Genomic DNA, 19,083 nt, shown 5'->3' on the forward strand with positions numbered 1-19,083 from the left:
ACGAAAACAAGGAAGGCCAAAGAGGAGCTACATGGATGTGGTGAGAGAGGACATGAAAGTGGCAGGTGTGGTAGAGAAGGATACGGAAGACAGGGAGCGATGGAGACGAAAGATCCGCTGTGGCGACCCCTAATCGGGAGCAGCCAAAAGATGATGATAGTAGAGCAAGAACCTTGTAATCCTGGACTGCTTTAATTTTAGGCACATTCTCCTCAATACGAATTTCTCCTTCCGAGTCACCCTCTCAGTTCATCGAGTTAAAGGACCACAAACAGGGGGGATGATTTCTTTGTCTGTTATGGAAATAACAGAGGTTACTGGTGTATCGTCGTCAGTCAGTGCGTTTACCAGGGTCTCTGCACATTTCTGACCAGCAAAAATAATACTTTTTAAGACCATTTTAAGACCACTGAGTATAAAAAATAAGACCACTACCGCGGAACAAATATGTACAGTAAAAAAAAAAAAGCACACTCTAGGTTAAGTTCAAAGCATTTTTTTTAATAAGTGCATCTTCAGTTTACAAAACAGAACATTAGCTGCCTTCTCGATATTTTAATAGTAGGGCACTGCCATGAACATAAACAGTGAGGAAACAAGGAAGTTTGACTACTGATCGAACTGCCTCAGTGCATCGGATTTCTCCTTCATGTCAGCCTTCAGGCCAACCAACTCCTCCCATTTTTCTTTGGCTCGACGTCTGAGTGTGTTGGATTTTGTTATTAGAGTTGCCATTTTTGTTCCACCTCCTTATCTTAATTTGTTAGGTTGGTGGAAGCCTACCTTGAAGTTTTCCAGCAAGTCCTCAGCAGTTGAGTGGCCCATATACTGTGATCCCAGATACCGGGACTGCACTCGAGAACCAGTCTCATCCGTCACCCAATACCTCACGTGAATGTCGAGCTGCTTGCGCTTGGTGGTTCGATTCATAGACTCATCAAACATGACAACGAAGCTGCCTTGATTGACGGTAGCCAGAAGTTCACGTTTGATAAATGGAGCCAGACCAAATCGCGCTAGATACGATGTCTTGTCTTTCCCACAAGTAAACGATTTGGCATACTCGGAATTGGGGAACATTGCCTGGAAGACTGCGCCCACACCTTCATTTGAAGTGTATGAGTGGTGTCGGGTAATCGTCTGCAGAACCCACAGTATTTCTGCCTTCAGCGTAGCGGTTGGGGCGAATGCCGCGAAAGCACTTGTGCTGGGACCCGGAGACGCTAAAGCTGGCGTTGCACTTTTTGTGACTGTAGAGGCGAACATTGGCATGGGGACTGTTGTTGCCCGACTAGCAGCATAGCGCATATGCTTTTCCCCTTTCGAGTGAGCGTCAAGGGCTTTACAGCCCATTGTTGTTAACTTGATGTCTTTCCGACATACCTTACATCTCGCTTCATATTCTGAAGTTGCTGTTGTTAGCCAACTTTTGTATTTTGGCTCCTCAAGCCACTTGTTACTAAACTTACACTTCCCCATCTCCGTTCATGTTCAAGTTCAACCACTTCTTCCTCGTCTGCTCTACTCTCAATGGTTCTACTACATGGATAAAAGAACACACTGCCCCCTGTGGCGTGGTTCCTGCGCTATTAGAACTAGTGCTAGACACACAACGGCTCTTGTGCTACTTGTTCAGCATCTTGATAACAAACGACGCTGGTTGAATAAATAACGTTAGCGCGGAAAAAAAATCCAGACATATGTTTGGTTTTTTTCATTTACCGTAGGCTACCCGGATGAAATTTAATACCTCCCATGTGAAATTTAATACCATAGCTCAAAAAATAGCGAAATATAATGCTTTTTAAGACCTTAAAAAACACACATTAAAAATAAGACTTTTTAAGGATCCGCAGAGACCCTGGTTTACATGCACATAGAGAAAATCGAATTTCTGCCGTTGCTCGACTGAAATTGAAGTTCTAAATGGCATGGAAACACCTTAGCTAGGCTGAAATTGAACCGAACTGGATTTCTTGTAATCGAGCTACACAACCTAGATTATGCGATTGTAGCCGAGCTACTTAGTGCATGTAAACTCTATTGAGCTACGTAGTCGAGCTTACTTACTTCAACACTGCCCCTTCCGGAAGTGACGAGACCACAAGCAGGAAGCACAACAGCCTCGGTCGGGGGGAAAAAAAAAAAAACAGCCTCGGTCGGCATGACACTTCACCTTAGCCGCCACTTTATTAGGAACACTTGTGTCTGGGCATGTACGCACCCATTTCCAATTAGTTGGTAAGTTATTAGCATGTTAGCAGGCTAACAGTTAATATGTTCACCATTACAGATCAACTTAGTGGCCATTTTATTAGGAACACTTCTGTTCGTACATACGATAGGATTCACTCTTCTTGTGAACACGGAACTGATAACTTTGTTTATACTCTTGAATAGCTCTTCTTCATGACGACAACTGGAAGTGTACCAACACGATGGGGCGTGTAGCGCCATCTGTGGCTCGGGTGCACAATGTACCTCACACAATAGCTCGATTTCCTTGTGTGCATGTAGGATTGGATTTCTCTGGCACCCCTGCTGGGACCCTTAGCTCGATTACCGATAGTAGCTCAATTTGGATGTGCATGTAAACGCACTCAGGCCCTGTCCACACGGCAACGGATTCAGGTGACTCCGATACAATTGCTTATCGTTTAGGCCTGGCGTCCACACGGCACCGGCGTTTTGGGTGCCCAAAACGCAATCTTTTTGAGAACGGGTTCCAGAGTGGAAAGATCTGGCAACGTTGCCGTTGTGAAGTCGTCTGGATGAGTAGAACGGATTTGTTTACGATGACGTCACAACCACATGACTGTGAGTGCTTCACGCCGGGTAGAAGTGTAACGAATATCACCAGGAAAAAGCCTTACAGAGCACTAGTGAGAGTGAAACACGAGCTTGGATATTATTATTATTATTATGTTCAGTGTTAGTTCACAGTAGTAATGCAAGAAGCAGAATAGTGACAGTAATAGTGAAGCAAAAACATGCAATTGTACAAACACTGCAGCTCTACAGCAAAATATTCATTTATAAAATGGTCTGATTCTTAACACCAGTAGTGCCAATGATCTTCTCATTGCGATGCGATGCGAGTTGTCAACAAATCCTATAACTTGGTTCATGAAACGCGCTTACAAAATATTTTCACTGTGAATATTTATTGTGTAATGGTGCAAAGTGAGAGAGAGAGAGAGAGTCAATCCCGCCAGCAAAAATAGAGAAAAAAAGAGCAATCTCACCTCTTCAGATGTGGGTTTAAGTCCTACAATACATTCCTCAAAAAGGGCGTAGAGGAGCAAATTAATCATTATTTAATTAGCATTCAATTTATTCCAGACCATTAAAGACACCGCCTTCCGCGTAGAATCATAGGTCATCCTCGCCGCCATTTTGGAGAGGTCAAAGCGGAGAATAAAGATTAGCTGCGTTTAACTGTACCAACAGGTTTACCGTCCAAACGAGATCACATGGGATTACCTTTCACAGGTGAGACTGGAAAAATACTTTTCATTGTATTTGGTCATTATAATGTAATTTTACAAACAGATTTTCCTGACTTTGTGGCTAATATGCATCCTTACTTCTTCTATTGTTCTGGTGTCTCCGAAGGGACCATCTTACAGCGTCCCTAGAGGTGTGGCATGTGTATTGCATCGTTTTCAGCAAGCGTTGCGTTGCCATATGGACCTGATATTTTACTGATTGTTGCCCATTTGGACGCGATATATTTTTAAATAACATCTCGTTGCCGTTGTCGTGTGGATGTAGCCTCAGTGTCCACCCACTGACTCGTTATGTTTTCTAAATCTTCACCATTCAGTTTATTCATGTGTTGCAAATCCCCGATGATGACGACAGTCATTTTGTCCTTTTATCAATCCTTTGATCACCATTTTCGAAAACTGTTAGCAATCGATACCTAAGCTAGGCTAGTTAAGCCTTTGTTTTATGGTATTAACATGTATTTGTTAACTTGACTGCAGACTTGATTACTTATTGTTTGTCTCTGGGGGAAGAGGAGCACATGGTTCAGTGACTTTTTTTTTTAAGACTAAAACTGTCATTAAAGGCAGGGGACATGAACTTAGTTTATTTGCAAAAGTTTGTAGTAAAAGTTCATTGCATGGTTGCAGTGTATTAATAGTTTTCTTTTAGAAATTTTATTTCATTCATAGTTGTGTATGTATGTATAATGAAACATACAGGCTGAAGCCTTTCTCCAGCTCACAAGGAGGACTATTTACAAGTATTCCTACATATACACTACCAGTCAAAAGTTTAGGCACACTTACTCATTACTATGAATGAGTAAGTGTATCCAAACTCTTGGCTGGTACTGTCTAATGAATGTCACTGACATTCATTTTCAGGAACTCCTGCAGACACCAGATATAAAATTAACACCACTGCTACTATAGTAGACAAACTGGAAGCAGAAGAACTGTGGAACTGAGGATGTGCTGTACCAGATCTGGCTGAGGATGCTAGGATCACTAACCACAGCTGCAGGGGCAAATCCTCTAGGCCTGTTGGAATTAAAGGACTTTTATTGACTGGTTATCAACCTGAAGTTGAATCCCAAATGCCACAGACAAATACCTCACTCTTTCAGTGAGAGGACCACTAGCTCACTGGAGATTTAAGGTTTTTCTCGGTGCGCCATTGGATAGAGGTGGTCACCAAGGACACCTCCATCACAGCTGTGATGTTATTTGTGATGAGGTTATTTGTTTACTTAATGCCACAAGCAACATTTTATCATAATGGGAGGAAAGCCGGCAAGCTTGGTATTGGTTGCATACATCCATTTTTTTATATTTAAAATGTATGACATGTTCATTGCATTCATCCCTATTTAAAAACAAACATACGAGTTCACAAAGTGTGCCTGAAAACAAAGGCCTTCCAAGGCTGTAGTTTGACGTAGGAAGGCATTGAGCGAGATCTGAAATGAATGTTTAGAATGCTTCATAAATATCAAATAAGACACAACTTTATAATTAGACAACTAACTTTGGTAACAGCATAGCAAACAAGAAACCTAAAGCCTATTAATATTGTCACTCATCACCATAGAGTCACCAGCCACTGAGGACAGCACACTATACACCGTCACACATGCCCACACCAAAGACCAAGCTGATGTTTTTTTTTTTTTTTGACAGAACAGCACTGTTGATATTTTCATATCTGACAGAGAATCTGAACTACACAGTAATTTATACTGTTTTGAAAACATGCTTTTACATTTAATTACACAATGATTGTCACCTTAAAGGCAGTAACTTCACGGCTTCTATCTGCAGAAATTAAAGATTCTCTGTGGTCATGTTCACTCTGCACATCTGATTCTGATGTGGAAATTTTGTAATTGGTTCAAGTCAAAATATTAAAAAATAATAATTAAAAAATAATAATAATAATAATAATAAAAACCCACCCACACACCCGAAGTGTACTGGGTCTATTACAGCGGTGCTTGAAAGTTTGTGAACCCTTTAGAATTTTCTAGATTTCTGCATAAATATGACCGAAAACAACATCAGATTTTCACACAAGTCTTAAAAGTAGATAAAGAGAACCCATTTAAACAAATGAGACAAAAATATTATACTTGGTAATTTTTAATATAAACGAGCTCTACAGTATTATATTTCTGCATTTTAGCTATTCATGTCTTTGAATACTCTAATCCTTTAAAATGAAGTGCAAACCAGAAAAAAGTTCTATCATACAATTCTCTTAAGCTTTCTTCTGATGTTATCATGGTAGCAGGAGGTCTTGCATATTAAGCAGGCAACATTCAACATCACTTATCACTTCCCTTTCAACTGTTGTGTGAACTAACTAGGTTTTATCTGGACAGGATGTTGTGTAATGTAATACATATACCATATGGTCAATCTGAAGATCGAGATGGTGATTTTGAATTAAAGAACAGGCATGTACAATGGGCATTACATATTGGAATTTTTTTTAAATCAAAAACTAAGTTCATCTCGGCCTAAAAAATTTGGGCAGACGCTCCTGCGCGGCACATGCCAGCAATTCCCCCCCCGTCCCCCTATGAAATGAGCAATAAGTAGGAGAGTTATACATGCGATCATACTTAAAATTTCATCAGAAATATAGATATGATACTATGATTCTCCCCAACATGCTACATTAGATAAGCTAACCCCATTTATAAAAAGATAAACACTTATATAAGACATGTAATTGATATATTTTTTGGGGCGCGCGCACTCTCTCTGCCATGCCGATCCTGTAGGCTGCACTGACTCAATATACAACTGAAAACTCCGGTCCTCGAGAAAAGAGATAAAAGCCCACCCACACTGAAAGCTGATTGGCTTATTTTGCTGAGTAACCCAATCAAGATGCTCTTTGTCTGGCATGCGCTACATGAACAGGCACACAGGCAGTGTTGCCAGATTGGGTGGTTTTAAGTGCATTCTGGCGGGTTTTGAACATATTTTGGGCTGGAAAACGTCAGCAGTATCTGGCAACACTGCACACAGTCTCCCTCGCACACTCTAAGATGCGTGATGCAGACCTTAATGTTGCGCGCGCACGCTCTTGCTCGCTTCTATCAATATGCAGGAGACTCCCGGAACTTCCGGGACACTTGGGATGTCTGCGTTATAAGGTGACCACAGATCGTTAATCATACCCCCCCAAAAAAAAAAAAAAAAAAATTCTCAACGGATTTACATCGATCTCAAAAACGATCATTTTGGTCTGAAAAAGTCAGAAATCCGCCAATCGGCGGAAAATTCTCATCCCTGAGCTTCTAAGCAACTGAAGGCCTCTCACTTGAGTCCACCATCAGGAGAACACTGAACAACAAATGGTGTGCATGGCAGGGTTGCAAGGAGAAAGCCACTGCTCTCCAAAGAGAACACTGTTTTAGAGCCCTGCACTCCCGCGGGAGTCCTGCGGGACCCGACGCAAAGCAGTGCGGCGCGGGACAAATTTTGAAAGCTCATTGCGGGCGCGTGCGGGAGGGGGAGTGCACAATGCGGGAGAGGTGATAAGCTGCAGTCCCGCTAACTAAAAACGTGTTTAAAATAAAATTTATAAATTATTAATTTAGGTCTATCGTATATAATTTGTGCTGAATATTTTATTTGGCATTAATAAAAACATTTTAAGATGCCTAAATTTGCGGATGTGGTCTAATCTCACGTACGTTTCCGATTCCTTTCCGCTCTCAGTGCTTAGTTTCAGCACCTCTCAGTGCTTAGTTTCACCTAACCAGCTTTGTCTGAAGGTGTCAACTGCATTCAACATGGCGGACGGAATGTCTCAATGTTTAAATATCTCAGTTGTTTGACGGTGTATCGCACAGATTGTTCAATTTAAAGCGAGAAATAGTGTATAATCTGAGGAGCTGGTTGTGGTTGCGCAACACTTCATATGAGAGGAGAATGAAATCGTGGTTGGAATCATAACGCCACAAACTCGGAAGTGGGAGTGAGAGTGAGCAAAGCGAGAGCTGTCAATCAAAGCGAGAGCTGTCAATCATGAGCGCATGCAGCGCTCAACTTGGAATGTGTCAGCAGAATGTCAGAGTCTAAACAATAAACTTACAATAAACCCAACAATGCCACCTATAAATACACAACATGTAGATCTACATAACGTTATCTGTGCCATCTCACAGCAGTTTGCTTAGCTATTTTTAATCAGGGCAAACAGCCTTATAGCCAAAACTAGTATATGATGCTTTAAATTTATGGAGATGCCTTTTGTTTACACGTGATTTCCAAATGAGGGGTATTGCAATTTTATATTAGTCTAAATGAACATCTACACCAAGTTGCAAGCATCAGGGGAAGATTATGGACACACCAAATTTGGCTTAACGGTCGTTTAATGGTGAAATGCCGTTTGCACTGTCAGCCAACTTCGGGTTGTTTCTCTGAATTCTGACAATAAACAAGACCATCTGAACACATCTGAAAACATTGTGGTTTGAACTGTGTTGGTTCAAATCAACTTGGTTCAGACCAAGTTGGTACTACAGCTTTGGGAAACAGTCATTTTTTGGATGTTAGTTAGTTCAAACTTGCATCGTACCATATTGGTTTAATGCTAACTTGGTTGGTTGGGAAACGCACCCCTGAACATGAGCTGTAGATATTTATGCTCAAATCCACTCAAAGTAAGGGGCGGGGCACCATCACGCTGTGTCTTTAAATTATATTAATTTCTTATAGGCCTACTTGTATTTCCTAGAAGGTAAATGTGAGAAGTGACATAAGCTATGTGCAATGTACAATATTCTTAATATCCACTGTAGATTTTGGTAGGCGTGTTGGATATCTCTAAAGCCTCAGCTGCGCATGCCACCTGGCAACGCGCACCCTCACTACGTGCGCTAGGTGAAGGATTGGTCAGTGGAGAGCTCAGCATGTTTAATTCCCCAAGCCAATGACAAGAACTTTCGTGAGAAATAATGCGAACGTCTGCATCATGCGGGATTTGCAGGCGGGAGCGGGACAAAATATGGCAGACGCGGGCGGGAGCGGGACTGAAAATCATAATTCTTTGCGGGAGTGGGACTGCACAATGCGGGAGCAGGCGGGAGCGGGACTGAAAATTCTGTCCTGCGCAGACCTCTACATTGTTGCTCGTCTGCAGTTTGCGAAAGATCATGTGGACAAGCCAGAAAGCTATTGGAAAGTGTTTTGTGGATGGATGAGACCAAAAGAGAACATTTTGGTTTAAATGAGAAGCGTGATGTTTTGGAGAAAGGAAAACACTGCATTCCAGCATAAGAACCTTATCCCATCTGTGAAACATGTTGGCGGTAGTATCATATGGTTTGGCCCCGTTTTGCTGCATCTGGGCCAGGACGGCTTGCCATCATTGATGGAACAATGAATTCTGAATTATACCAGAGAATTCTAAAGGAAAATGTCAGGACAACTGTCCATGAACTGAATCTCAAGAGAAGGTGGGTCATGAAACATGACAACGACCCTAAGCACACAAGTTGTTCTACCAAAGAATGGTTGAAGAAGAATAAAATTAATGTTTTGGAATGGCCAAGTCAAAGTCCTGACCTTAATCCAATCAAAATGTTGTGGAAGGACCTGAAGCGAGCAGTTCATGTGAGGAAACCCACCAACATCCCAGAGTTGAAGCTGTTCTGTATGGAGGAATGGGCTAAAATTCCTCCAAGCCAGCGTGCAGGACTGATCAACAGTTACTGGAAACGTTTAGTTGCAGTTATTGCTGCACAAGGGGGTCACACCAGATACTGAAAGTAAAAGGTTCACATACTTTTGCCACTCACAGATATGTAATATTGGATAATTTTCCTCAATAAATAAAATAACCAAGTATAATATTTTTGTCTCATTTGTTTAACTGGGTTCTCTTTATCTACTTTTAGGAGTTGTGTGAAAATCTGATGTTTTAGGTCATATTTATACAGAAATATAGAAAATTCTAAAGGGTTCACAAACTTTCAAGCACCACTGTACATCTCTCACACGTGATCTGGCAATTGATTAAAAAGACACATGACCTGAAAAACAGACTAACTTGAAAAGTTGATGTTTTGAATCACCGATTATTTGCAGTGTGAGTAATAGCTAGAATTATGAAGAATCAGTGGTGTTGCCAGGAATTTTTTTTGGGAAATATAAGAAAAACAAACAAAATTACCACATGATCTGTACAGTTAAATTGATGTAATGTGTTGATGCATTGTGGGTGGATGCCGGACGGTAGTAGGAGCATGATGACAATTTGCTATTTTAATGATTTAAGGCACAATTTACCATCAACCAACCCTGCCATAATGTGATTAAACCAATCATGTGTGATTGCACAATATGATGAAACAAACTAAGGGGCGAATTAGTTTGACGTCTCAGCTGATGGGAACATGAAATTGGTGAAGATGACAACTCTGGTGACCTTTTACATCATTATAACACAGTTACTGTGTAAAACATGTTATCTGAAACCAAGTCTCTGTTATTTTAGCCAGCCACAGATTCTGGAGCTGGAAAATATTTCAAATTTCAAGCCCAAAATCCACCCCAATAACTGCATCTCTGTGAAGACTGGATCAATGCATAAATAAAGTACCATTTATATTGCCTTCCACTACACAATTACATCATAAACTCAACCATAAAATATAAGCAGAAACTTCACAAAATCACCAGCCCCTGCTTCTGCGACTACAAGTCATTGAGCAAGCAAAAAAAAAAAAAAAAAAAAAACGCCACTAAATTTCATGCAATATGATTTACTCTTGTGAGCAGTGAGTGGATGTGTTGTGGATGATTTGCAAAAATAACTGCACAAATGACAATGACAAAACACAAAAAAGGGGAAAAGCAGATTTGCAAGGAGTCTTTTGCATGTGCCATTTGTTCTGAGTAACTGTGGCAAGTTCAGATCTTAAAGACAAAACAAAACTTGTATGTATGTAATTACAAGTGTAATAGCAATTTAAGGCAAGCAAACCTTTAGTAAAATCAGCTGCATAGACAGTATGCATTTAAACTGCATTTCTGTTCCTAGAAAACCATCACGAAAGGTTTAGTGTAAAAATCTGATGACAAATCAAGTACACAGATAAAGTAACGTGTCAAAGTCCTGCAGAAATTAGAAGTCATCAGAAAACATTTTTGAAGCACAAGCATTACAAAAAGAAAAACATGAAGAGTTCAGGGGCAAAAGCAGAAGACACCATTTTTCTTGTATTCTGGAAAAATAAAAATAAAATATATACACTTATTTTACACACACAGGGCTAGTCAAAATTATGTTAACACTGAAATGGTAGAAACCATTTATTCACAAAACATACATCATATGTGCAAGATGATTTACAGGACGGTCTCAACCTGCTTGCCATCATGTTCAACACACAAAAACCAGTGAGCAACAGTACCATTTAAAGAATAATAAAAATAAGAATTAATCCATTAATCCAAGAATAATCCATTAGTGTTAATTTTGACTAACCCTGTATTTATTTATTTATTTTATATAAATATAAACACACACGTACGTGTGTGTGTGTGTGTGTGTGTGTGTGTGTGTGTGTGTATATATATATATATATATATATATATATATATATATATATATATTAGTGCTGTCAAGCGATTAAAATATTTAATCGCGATTAATGTCGCGACTGTCATAGTTAACTCGCGATTAATCGCAATTTAATCGCACATTTTTGTCACATGAAAAACCATTGTAATTCTCTTATCAGCATAAAAAAGTGAATGGGCTTGCTCACCGTTCGAACTACGGGGGTACACGGGGGATCCGAGATCCCCTGAAACAGACATGAGATCCCTTGAAAACATGATTTGGGAAATGTTGGGGGGGTCTCTAAAATATTGGCAAAATGATGTTTATTGACATAGCAATCGTGTGTAATGGGAAGCATTTGCATATCCGAAGTGAGCGCGCGATGGAGAGCCGCGCTCTGAGACAAGCGCAAGCCCCCCCCCCCCCCCCAAGGGAAAAATAAGGGACCCCCCCGAAAATATCGGCATAGTTCGAACACTGGTTGTACCAATGTTTTTTTTTATTGCAGAGCATAACACGTCTTGTCACAGCCACTGCAAAGTGGGGCTGGAGCCGCCGATGGGAAAACGAAACCTAAGCCGAGCACCGTGGCTCTTCGGGGGAGGGCAGAGGACTCTGGCTGTGTGGGGCGTGGCATTATGTCACAGAGCTTTAATCTCGCGATAAAAAAATTATCGCCGTTAAAATTGAGTCAAGTTAACGCGTTAATAACGCGACATTTTTGACAGCACTAATATATATATAATAAAAAACACACACAAAATATTTATATTCTGTAAATATATATAGTCCAAGTTATTAAGTAATAGTTCCAATGAATGAACCCCTGCTGAACAGAAAGATGGCACCACCATTGATCCGCTGATGGCATCAGTTCAATTTTTTCCAGGCTGGCGCTTTGTCAGCTTTTGTGCTTGAACTCTTCACATACTGAAGTGTAAAGATAAATGAGCATGAGCAGAAGCAAAAGACTCACAAACAGAGTTCTGTATAGCGTTGCCGTGTTCTCACAGAACACAAACCCAGCAGAGCGGCGCTCCTTCAGACAGCCACTGGACAGATTACCTTCAAACACACTCTTCACCACATGAAACATCATGCGAGAGCAAGGGAGGAAAAGAGAGACAGAAGCTGAAAGAGGGTATAAGGAATCAGAAATATAGGAATGACAAGACAAGTAGAAAAGAATTGGCAAAAGGGGGAAACCACATGAAAGAGAAGGACCATGGTAAGGACAAACAAACACACTCTCAAACATCAGTATACTATTCACGTGTGTGTGCGTGCGTGCGTGTTTGCGTGCGCGCGCCAGAACTTACAGGCAGGTTCTTGGCCGAATCCAGGTGTATAAGCAGTAGTGCTGAGGAGAGACCATCATTTGCCTGGCCTTTATCTGCCCTAATACTGGTCAACACCTGCAACAAACATATTTGTTCAACATGAACAGATACACTACTTGTATGCACACAGCTGCTCAGTGCCTTCTCTCTCTCACTCACACACACACACACCATTCAATATCATTACAAATGTCATCATACAAAACTCATAAGTACAAGTTTCATCTTAATATAAATTTTTTTTAATGGGAGAAGACCATGAAAATTAAGGCCATCAGCTATGAGAGGAAGCGTTGAAATAGTGAAACGGTCTTTTAAAAGGTTCAATAGCTGTTTTCTTTATTCCTTACTTTTACAAATAACCTGGAAATGGAAATGATTAAAAATGATAGATTAACGCTTGGGTAGACAAATTATTTTAGAATCATTTTTGTTATATTGCTCGAAATTCTCTCTTCTGACAGCAATAAATAAATGAAATGCTCTGACAATAAAAAGAAAAAAAAAACATTATCTGTGGCAGTCACAGGGCTGTAAAAAGCCAATTGTTTTGCATCTTTTATGTTCAAGCTTTTCACTTGGTCTGAATTAAGTGTCTGCCTGCCTACCTACTCTGCCTGTGCCCTCATTGCATGTGACCAGAGTCTTACACAAGGCTCGGCAGACCTACTGCAGACAGATATACTACTAAAGCTAGTGAGCTAGTTGTCAGCTGTGAGGACTAACAATATCCATGTTTGCTGTTTACATTCATTATAATCATGTTAGCTGTTTGCTTACATGTGAATGAGACAACACTGACAGTTGTATGCGTGTTTGAGAGTTACCTGGTCTAGTTTCTCTGGCGTAGCAAGAAGCGAGAGCCACTCTAGCTTTAAGTGCAGTTTTCCTGTTGCCACCTCATCCAGCACAAACAACTATATATAAAACACACATCCACAAACAAAAAGACAAAATTTAGATTATGAAATCACATCAATATACTGGGGCTTGTTACTGCAAATTTTGGGATTTGCACATTCCAAAAACAACACCCACATAAGAAAAGTTGCCTGGACTGCAGGTTTAAATAGTCTTGTGATTAAATATGATTTCTGTAATTTTCCAATGAATTTCATAATTTTCCAGTCACTTTCATTGTACTTCAATGTACAAAAATACAAGGGATCAGTTGTGTCTGGAATGAAGTTTCCAAGTTCCAAAGATTATTCAAGTAAAAACAGAATAAAAGAAAGTAAAACTGTGTGTGTGTGTGTGTGTGTGTGGGGGGGTTACCTCATCAATTTTCTGCACTTTCTGCAACTCATTTAGGTCAACCGTAAGCCTGAAAGCAGAGAGATCTTCTTAAGTCACAAGTTAAAAGAGCAGGTTAAAGCAAGTCCACGCGGTCTTTCAAAAAATTAAAACATCAGCATAAGGCTTCATTTTTTTTGTATCCACATCAGAATATTTGTAGTTAAATGTCTTAAAAAGGATTATTTTGGACATTTGTGGACCCGAGCACAGTTGTAAGAAAAGGACAGAGAATGGTAGGAAATGACGCTGGGGTTAACAAATCTATTGAGCCCAACAGTGTGGATTCACAATGAAAATGCAACAATAACCTGTAGAGCATTATTGACCTGAAACACTAAAACACATAAAAATCACTAACGTAGCTCCCTATGCTCACGCGATACTTCACCCCAATATTATTGTTGGGCACTTTTATGGCCACAGCGACACACTGTGCATGTGACAAGGCATCCAGGCCATCACAAACTACAGGACACCACCACTTGCCTGTGACAATAATATTGGATGAAATCCAATATTATTACTGGACTTCCTGACTGAGAGACCTCAGTCAGTCCGGATTGGGAGCAAAACTTCCAGCACCATCATACTGAGCACTGGGGGCCCCCCCAGGTCTGCGTGCTCAGTCCACTGCTGTTCACTCTGTTGATTCACAACTGTGCAGCAATTCATAGTTCAAATCACATCATCAAGTTTGCTGATTACATAACTATGGTGGGTCTCATCAGTAAGAACAAGTCAGCATACAGCGAGGAGGTGCAACAGCTATCGGACTGGTGCAGAGTCAACAACCTGTTTCTGAACATGGATAAAACAAAAGAAATGGCTGTCGATTTCAGAAAAACACAGAGTGACCACTCTCCACTGCACAGTGACTGCTCACTCATGGAGAATGTCAAGAGCACCAAATTCCTTGGTGTTCATCTGGCAGAGAACCTCACCTGCTCCCTCAACACCAGCTCCATAGCCAAGAAAGCCCAGCAGCATCTCTACTTCCTACGTAGGCTGAGGAAAACACATCTCCCATCCTCACTATATTCTACAGAGGGACTATTGAAAGCATTCTGAGCAGCCGCATCACGGTCTGGTTTGGGAACTGCACTGTCTTGGATCGCAAGATTAGATTAGATTCACTTTATTCATCCTACAGATCCTACAGCGGATAGTGAGGACAGCTGAGATGATCACTGGAGTCTCTCTTCCCTCCACCATGGACATTTACACCACATGCTGCATCTGGAAAGCTACTAACATTGTGGCCGACCCCACACACGCAATCTCTTCACCCTCCTGTCATCTGGAAAAAAAAGTACCAAAGCATTCGGGCCTTCACAACCAGACTCTAACAGTTTCTTTCCTCATGCCATCAGACTCTTCAACTCTGAAGGACTGGACTGATGCACACAGACTGTTGAACACACCACTCACACTGCAATCTTTTCACAGTGAAGAACAATACACATCACCTTTTAACAATGCTCATCACATACACAATGTTTACTTTTTTATTATATAAAACATATTGCTACTTCAAAACACATGCGCAAACCTTCTGTACATTAACAGATACTGGTTGGCAGTACAGTGTGTTTGTGCTAGTTTCCTTTTTTCAGAGTGTCCTTGTTGTTTGCACTTTATGTTGTTAATGTTTGCATTTTGCTGTTTGTGTATATAATAGTCTGCAATGTTTGCACTCGCTACACTCATGCACTTTGTTGTTATATTTAGATTTGTAGTCCTGTGATGTTTAATGTGGCATCATGGTCCTGGAGAAATGCCATTTCTTAGACTACCTTTATTGTCATTCAGTATGAAACAAGTGTACACCAAATGAAATTTCGTTGCAAATTGGCTCAGCACAGAAATAAATATGAAGAGTATTAAACTATGCAGCAGCAGAAATATTATAAAGTGCAATAGTACAAAGTGACCTGTGGAATTTGGAATGTTTAAGTTATAAATAGAAGTTTAGAGTTTGGGTTTGGAGTTCAGCAGTCTGGTGGCCTGGGGGGAAAAAAGCTGTTACAGAACCTGGTGGTCCTGCACCTAATGCTTTTCATTTTATCTGTGTCCTGTACCGACTGTATATGGTTGAAATGACAATAAAAAAGCCTTGACACTGACCTATGACGGCATTAAAAATACCTCATGCTCACACTATTGATCAACACTAAAGTTACCTCACGCTCATACATTGCTCAACACTAGTTTCCTGGTTGAGATATTAGATTTTAGCCCCATTTCATATCACCACTAGCCGTTTTGTTGTTCTCTTCTATATAAATAAAAATTTTAGCATCCTTTGTCTGGCTGCAATATTAAATGATAATACATGTACATTTTTTGATACAGAAACGTTACCTGCCAAGGAAGTCATCTTCATCAGGATCTTCATCAAACAGCTCAATTTCGAAAGTCTGTTTTGGTGGATCATACACAAATGCCTGTAATACACACACACACCTCAGAGATAAGATGTACTAGCGGAGCTTCCTGCACACAAAGTTCATGGAGCAGAGCCCTATACTTCAGAGAATATGGTAATGCATCAACCTGATATCTGTGTGTATGAACGATGTACGTATACCATCACAGAGAACCCGATCGTAAATGCAAGGCAACGTCTCTCAAACACTTGACTAATGGACAACAAAATTTGTATCATCTTTACCTACATAAGGTAGATGGGTTTTTAGCCAACATTATTTTTAAAAAGCAAATTAAAAATAAATGTGCGATTATTTGCGAACACGTTTTATGGAAAATATTCATGACAGTTTTATACAAAACTAGTTAAAACAGTTTTTAGTCCACTAGCTTGCTGGACAATTAACAGATTCTGCCATATAACAGTATAGACAAATACAAGTAGAGGAAGAGTTTTATTGAAAATGCGCTAGCAAACCGGTCCAAAACGTAGACAAAGGCAAAGTCGAAAAACAGGCAGTGGTGGAGTGAGTCACAGACAAGGTATCAGAGGGAATACAATACTCAAAGTCCAAAAACACATACCAGGTCAAAACCAGAAAAGAGATATAGAATACAAGACTTGGCAATGTGTATACTTCTAAAAGTCTGTGTGTTACCGAGAGTCCTGCTATGTATGCGCTGTGATTGAGCTCTAATAAGGAACAGATGCATGATAATTAGTCCTAATGGTGTGCATGCGCTTTGGAGTCTCCAGCTGCATGTTCTGAGCTCCAACACGTGTGGACATGACAGATGTAACCAGACAACTGTTTGACAATCAAGTTTGATATTCAATCGTAACTATACAGTAATGATATAAAGTGAAAGCGCTAGTTCACTGCAGTCCACCAGACACCCAACAATCTCACATCATAATAAATGTCGTGGTGGTGCTTCAGGCGCATGGCATGTGGTGTCAAAAGAAAGGAACAAATATGCATTTGTAACCGCGATGCACATCACATTATTGGTATCCCTGTCACAAGACAATGCAGCAATTTATTGACACGAAATACACGACACAATTTGATGGTTCCTATGCTCTATTATTGTTCTATTCAGGTTGATTTTGTACCCTTGCAAATATTTTGCTCATACTCCTCAGGAGCTTCACTTTTAGGCAGGGCCTAAATATCTATATTACTGAATATGACATGTCAGCAATTCTCCATCGTAGGAGTCAGCTGCACTCAACTACCACAACCCACTGTTTAAAAATTACAATCCAAAATCTTTCACAAGTGTCACCTTGCAGAATCACCTACTGTGAGACCACTATAATCAAATGGTAGAAAGCCAACATGACTGAAATAACACAACCACCCTGTGTCTTCAGACATGCATTAATGTGGAATGTTTAGCCAACTCCTTTATTTTACGGTACCACTAACTTATTGTTAAAAATGATAAGATGTGATAAAACAAACCTCATATACTTCATTCCATTTGGGATTCAGGGTGTCCTTCATGACCTTGCTCTGGAAGAGCTGATTGCCAATCTTAATGACCCCGTATGGATCAGATTTCCCTCTGATCAGACCACCTAGAAATCTGTCTTTAGCCAACAGCTCTTGGCCTTCTAGAAAATGCACTCGGACAACACCCTGGAAATGCAAAGTGTACAAACATACAAAAACAGACACGCGTGTAAGAGTAGCCATGTGCAATATATAAATACAGTGGGGCAAAAAAGTATTTAGTCAGTCACCAATTGTGCAAGTTCTCCCACTTAAAAAGATGAGAGGCGCCTGAAATTTTCATCATAGGTACACTTCAATTATGAGAGACAAAATGAGAAAAAAAAATCCAGAAAATCACATTGTCTGATTTTTAAGGAATTTATTTGCAAATTATGGTGGAAAATAAGTATTTGGTCAATAAAAAAAAGTTCATCTCAATACTTTGTTATATACCCTTTGTTGGCAATGACAGAGGTCAAATGTTTTCTGTAAGTCTTCACAAGGTTTTCACACACTGTTGCTGGTATTTTGGCCCATTCCTCCATGCATATCTCCTCTAGAGCAGTGATGTTTTGGGGCTGTCGCTGGGCAACATGGACTTTCAACTCCCTCCAAAGATTTTCTGTGGGGTTGAGATCTGGAGACTGGCTAGGCCACTCCAGGACCTTGAAATGCTTCTTACGAAGCCACTCCTTCGTTGCCCGGGCGGTGTGTTTGGGATCATTGTCATGCTGAAAGACCCAGCCACGTTTCATCTTCAATGCCCTTGCTGATGGAAGGTTTTCACTCAAAATCTCATGATACATGGCCCCATTCATTCTTTCCTTTACAAGGATCAGTCATCCTGGTCCCTTTGCAGAAAAACAGCCCCAAAGCACGATGTTCCCACCCCCATGCTTCACAGTAGGTATGGTGTTCTTTGGATGCAACTCAGCATTCTTTCTCCTCCAAACACGACAAGTTGAGTTTTTACCAAAAAGTTCTATTTTGGTTTCATCTGACCATATGACATTCTCCCAATCCTCTTCTGGATCATCCAAATGCTCTCTAGCAAACTTCAGACGGGCCTGGACATGCACTGGCTTAAGCAGGGGGACACGTCTGGCACTGCAGGATTTGAGTCCCTGGCGGTGTAGTGTATTACTGATGGTAGCCTTTGTTACTTTGGCCCCAGCTCTCTGCAGGTCATTCACTAGGTCCCCCCGTGTGGTTCTGGGATTTTTGCTCACCGTTCTTGTGATCATTTTGACCCCACGGGGTGAGATCTTGCGTGGAGCCCCAGATCGAGGGAGATCATCAGTGGTCTTGTACGTCTGCCATTTTCTAATAATTGCTCCCACAGTTGATTTCTTCACACCAAGCTGCTTACCTATTGCAGATTCAGTCTTCCCAGCCTGGTGCAGGTCTACATTTTGTTTCTGGTGTCCTTTGACAGCTCT

General features: G+C 40.6%; 1 protein-coding gene across 1 annotated transcript in view; it reads right to left on the minus strand.

The window, feature by feature from the left end:
* Window positions 1-19,083, minus strand: part of esyt2a (extended synaptotagmin-like protein 2a) — a 138,961-nt gene that overhangs the window by 44,917 nt on the left and 74,961 nt on the right. Inside the window, exons 9-13 of the mRNA XM_060905937.1 lie at window positions 17,612-17,788; window positions 16,077-16,159; window positions 13,695-13,743; window positions 13,247-13,336; window positions 12,399-12,494 (exon numbers count right to left, since the gene is read on the minus strand). Coding sequence (XP_060761920.1) covers window positions 12,399-12,494; window positions 13,247-13,336; window positions 13,695-13,743; window positions 16,077-16,159; window positions 17,612-17,788 — 495 coding nt within the window. The remainder of the gene's footprint in view (window positions 1-12,398; window positions 12,495-13,246; window positions 13,337-13,694; window positions 13,744-16,076; window positions 16,160-17,611; window positions 17,789-19,083) is intronic.

This window comes from Neoarius graeffei, chromosome 23 (assembly GCF_027579695.1).
Source record: "Neoarius graeffei isolate fNeoGra1 chromosome 23, fNeoGra1.pri, whole genome shotgun sequence".
Classification (NCBI taxonomy): domain Eukaryota; kingdom Metazoa; phylum Chordata; class Actinopteri; order Siluriformes; family Ariidae; genus Neoarius; species Neoarius graeffei.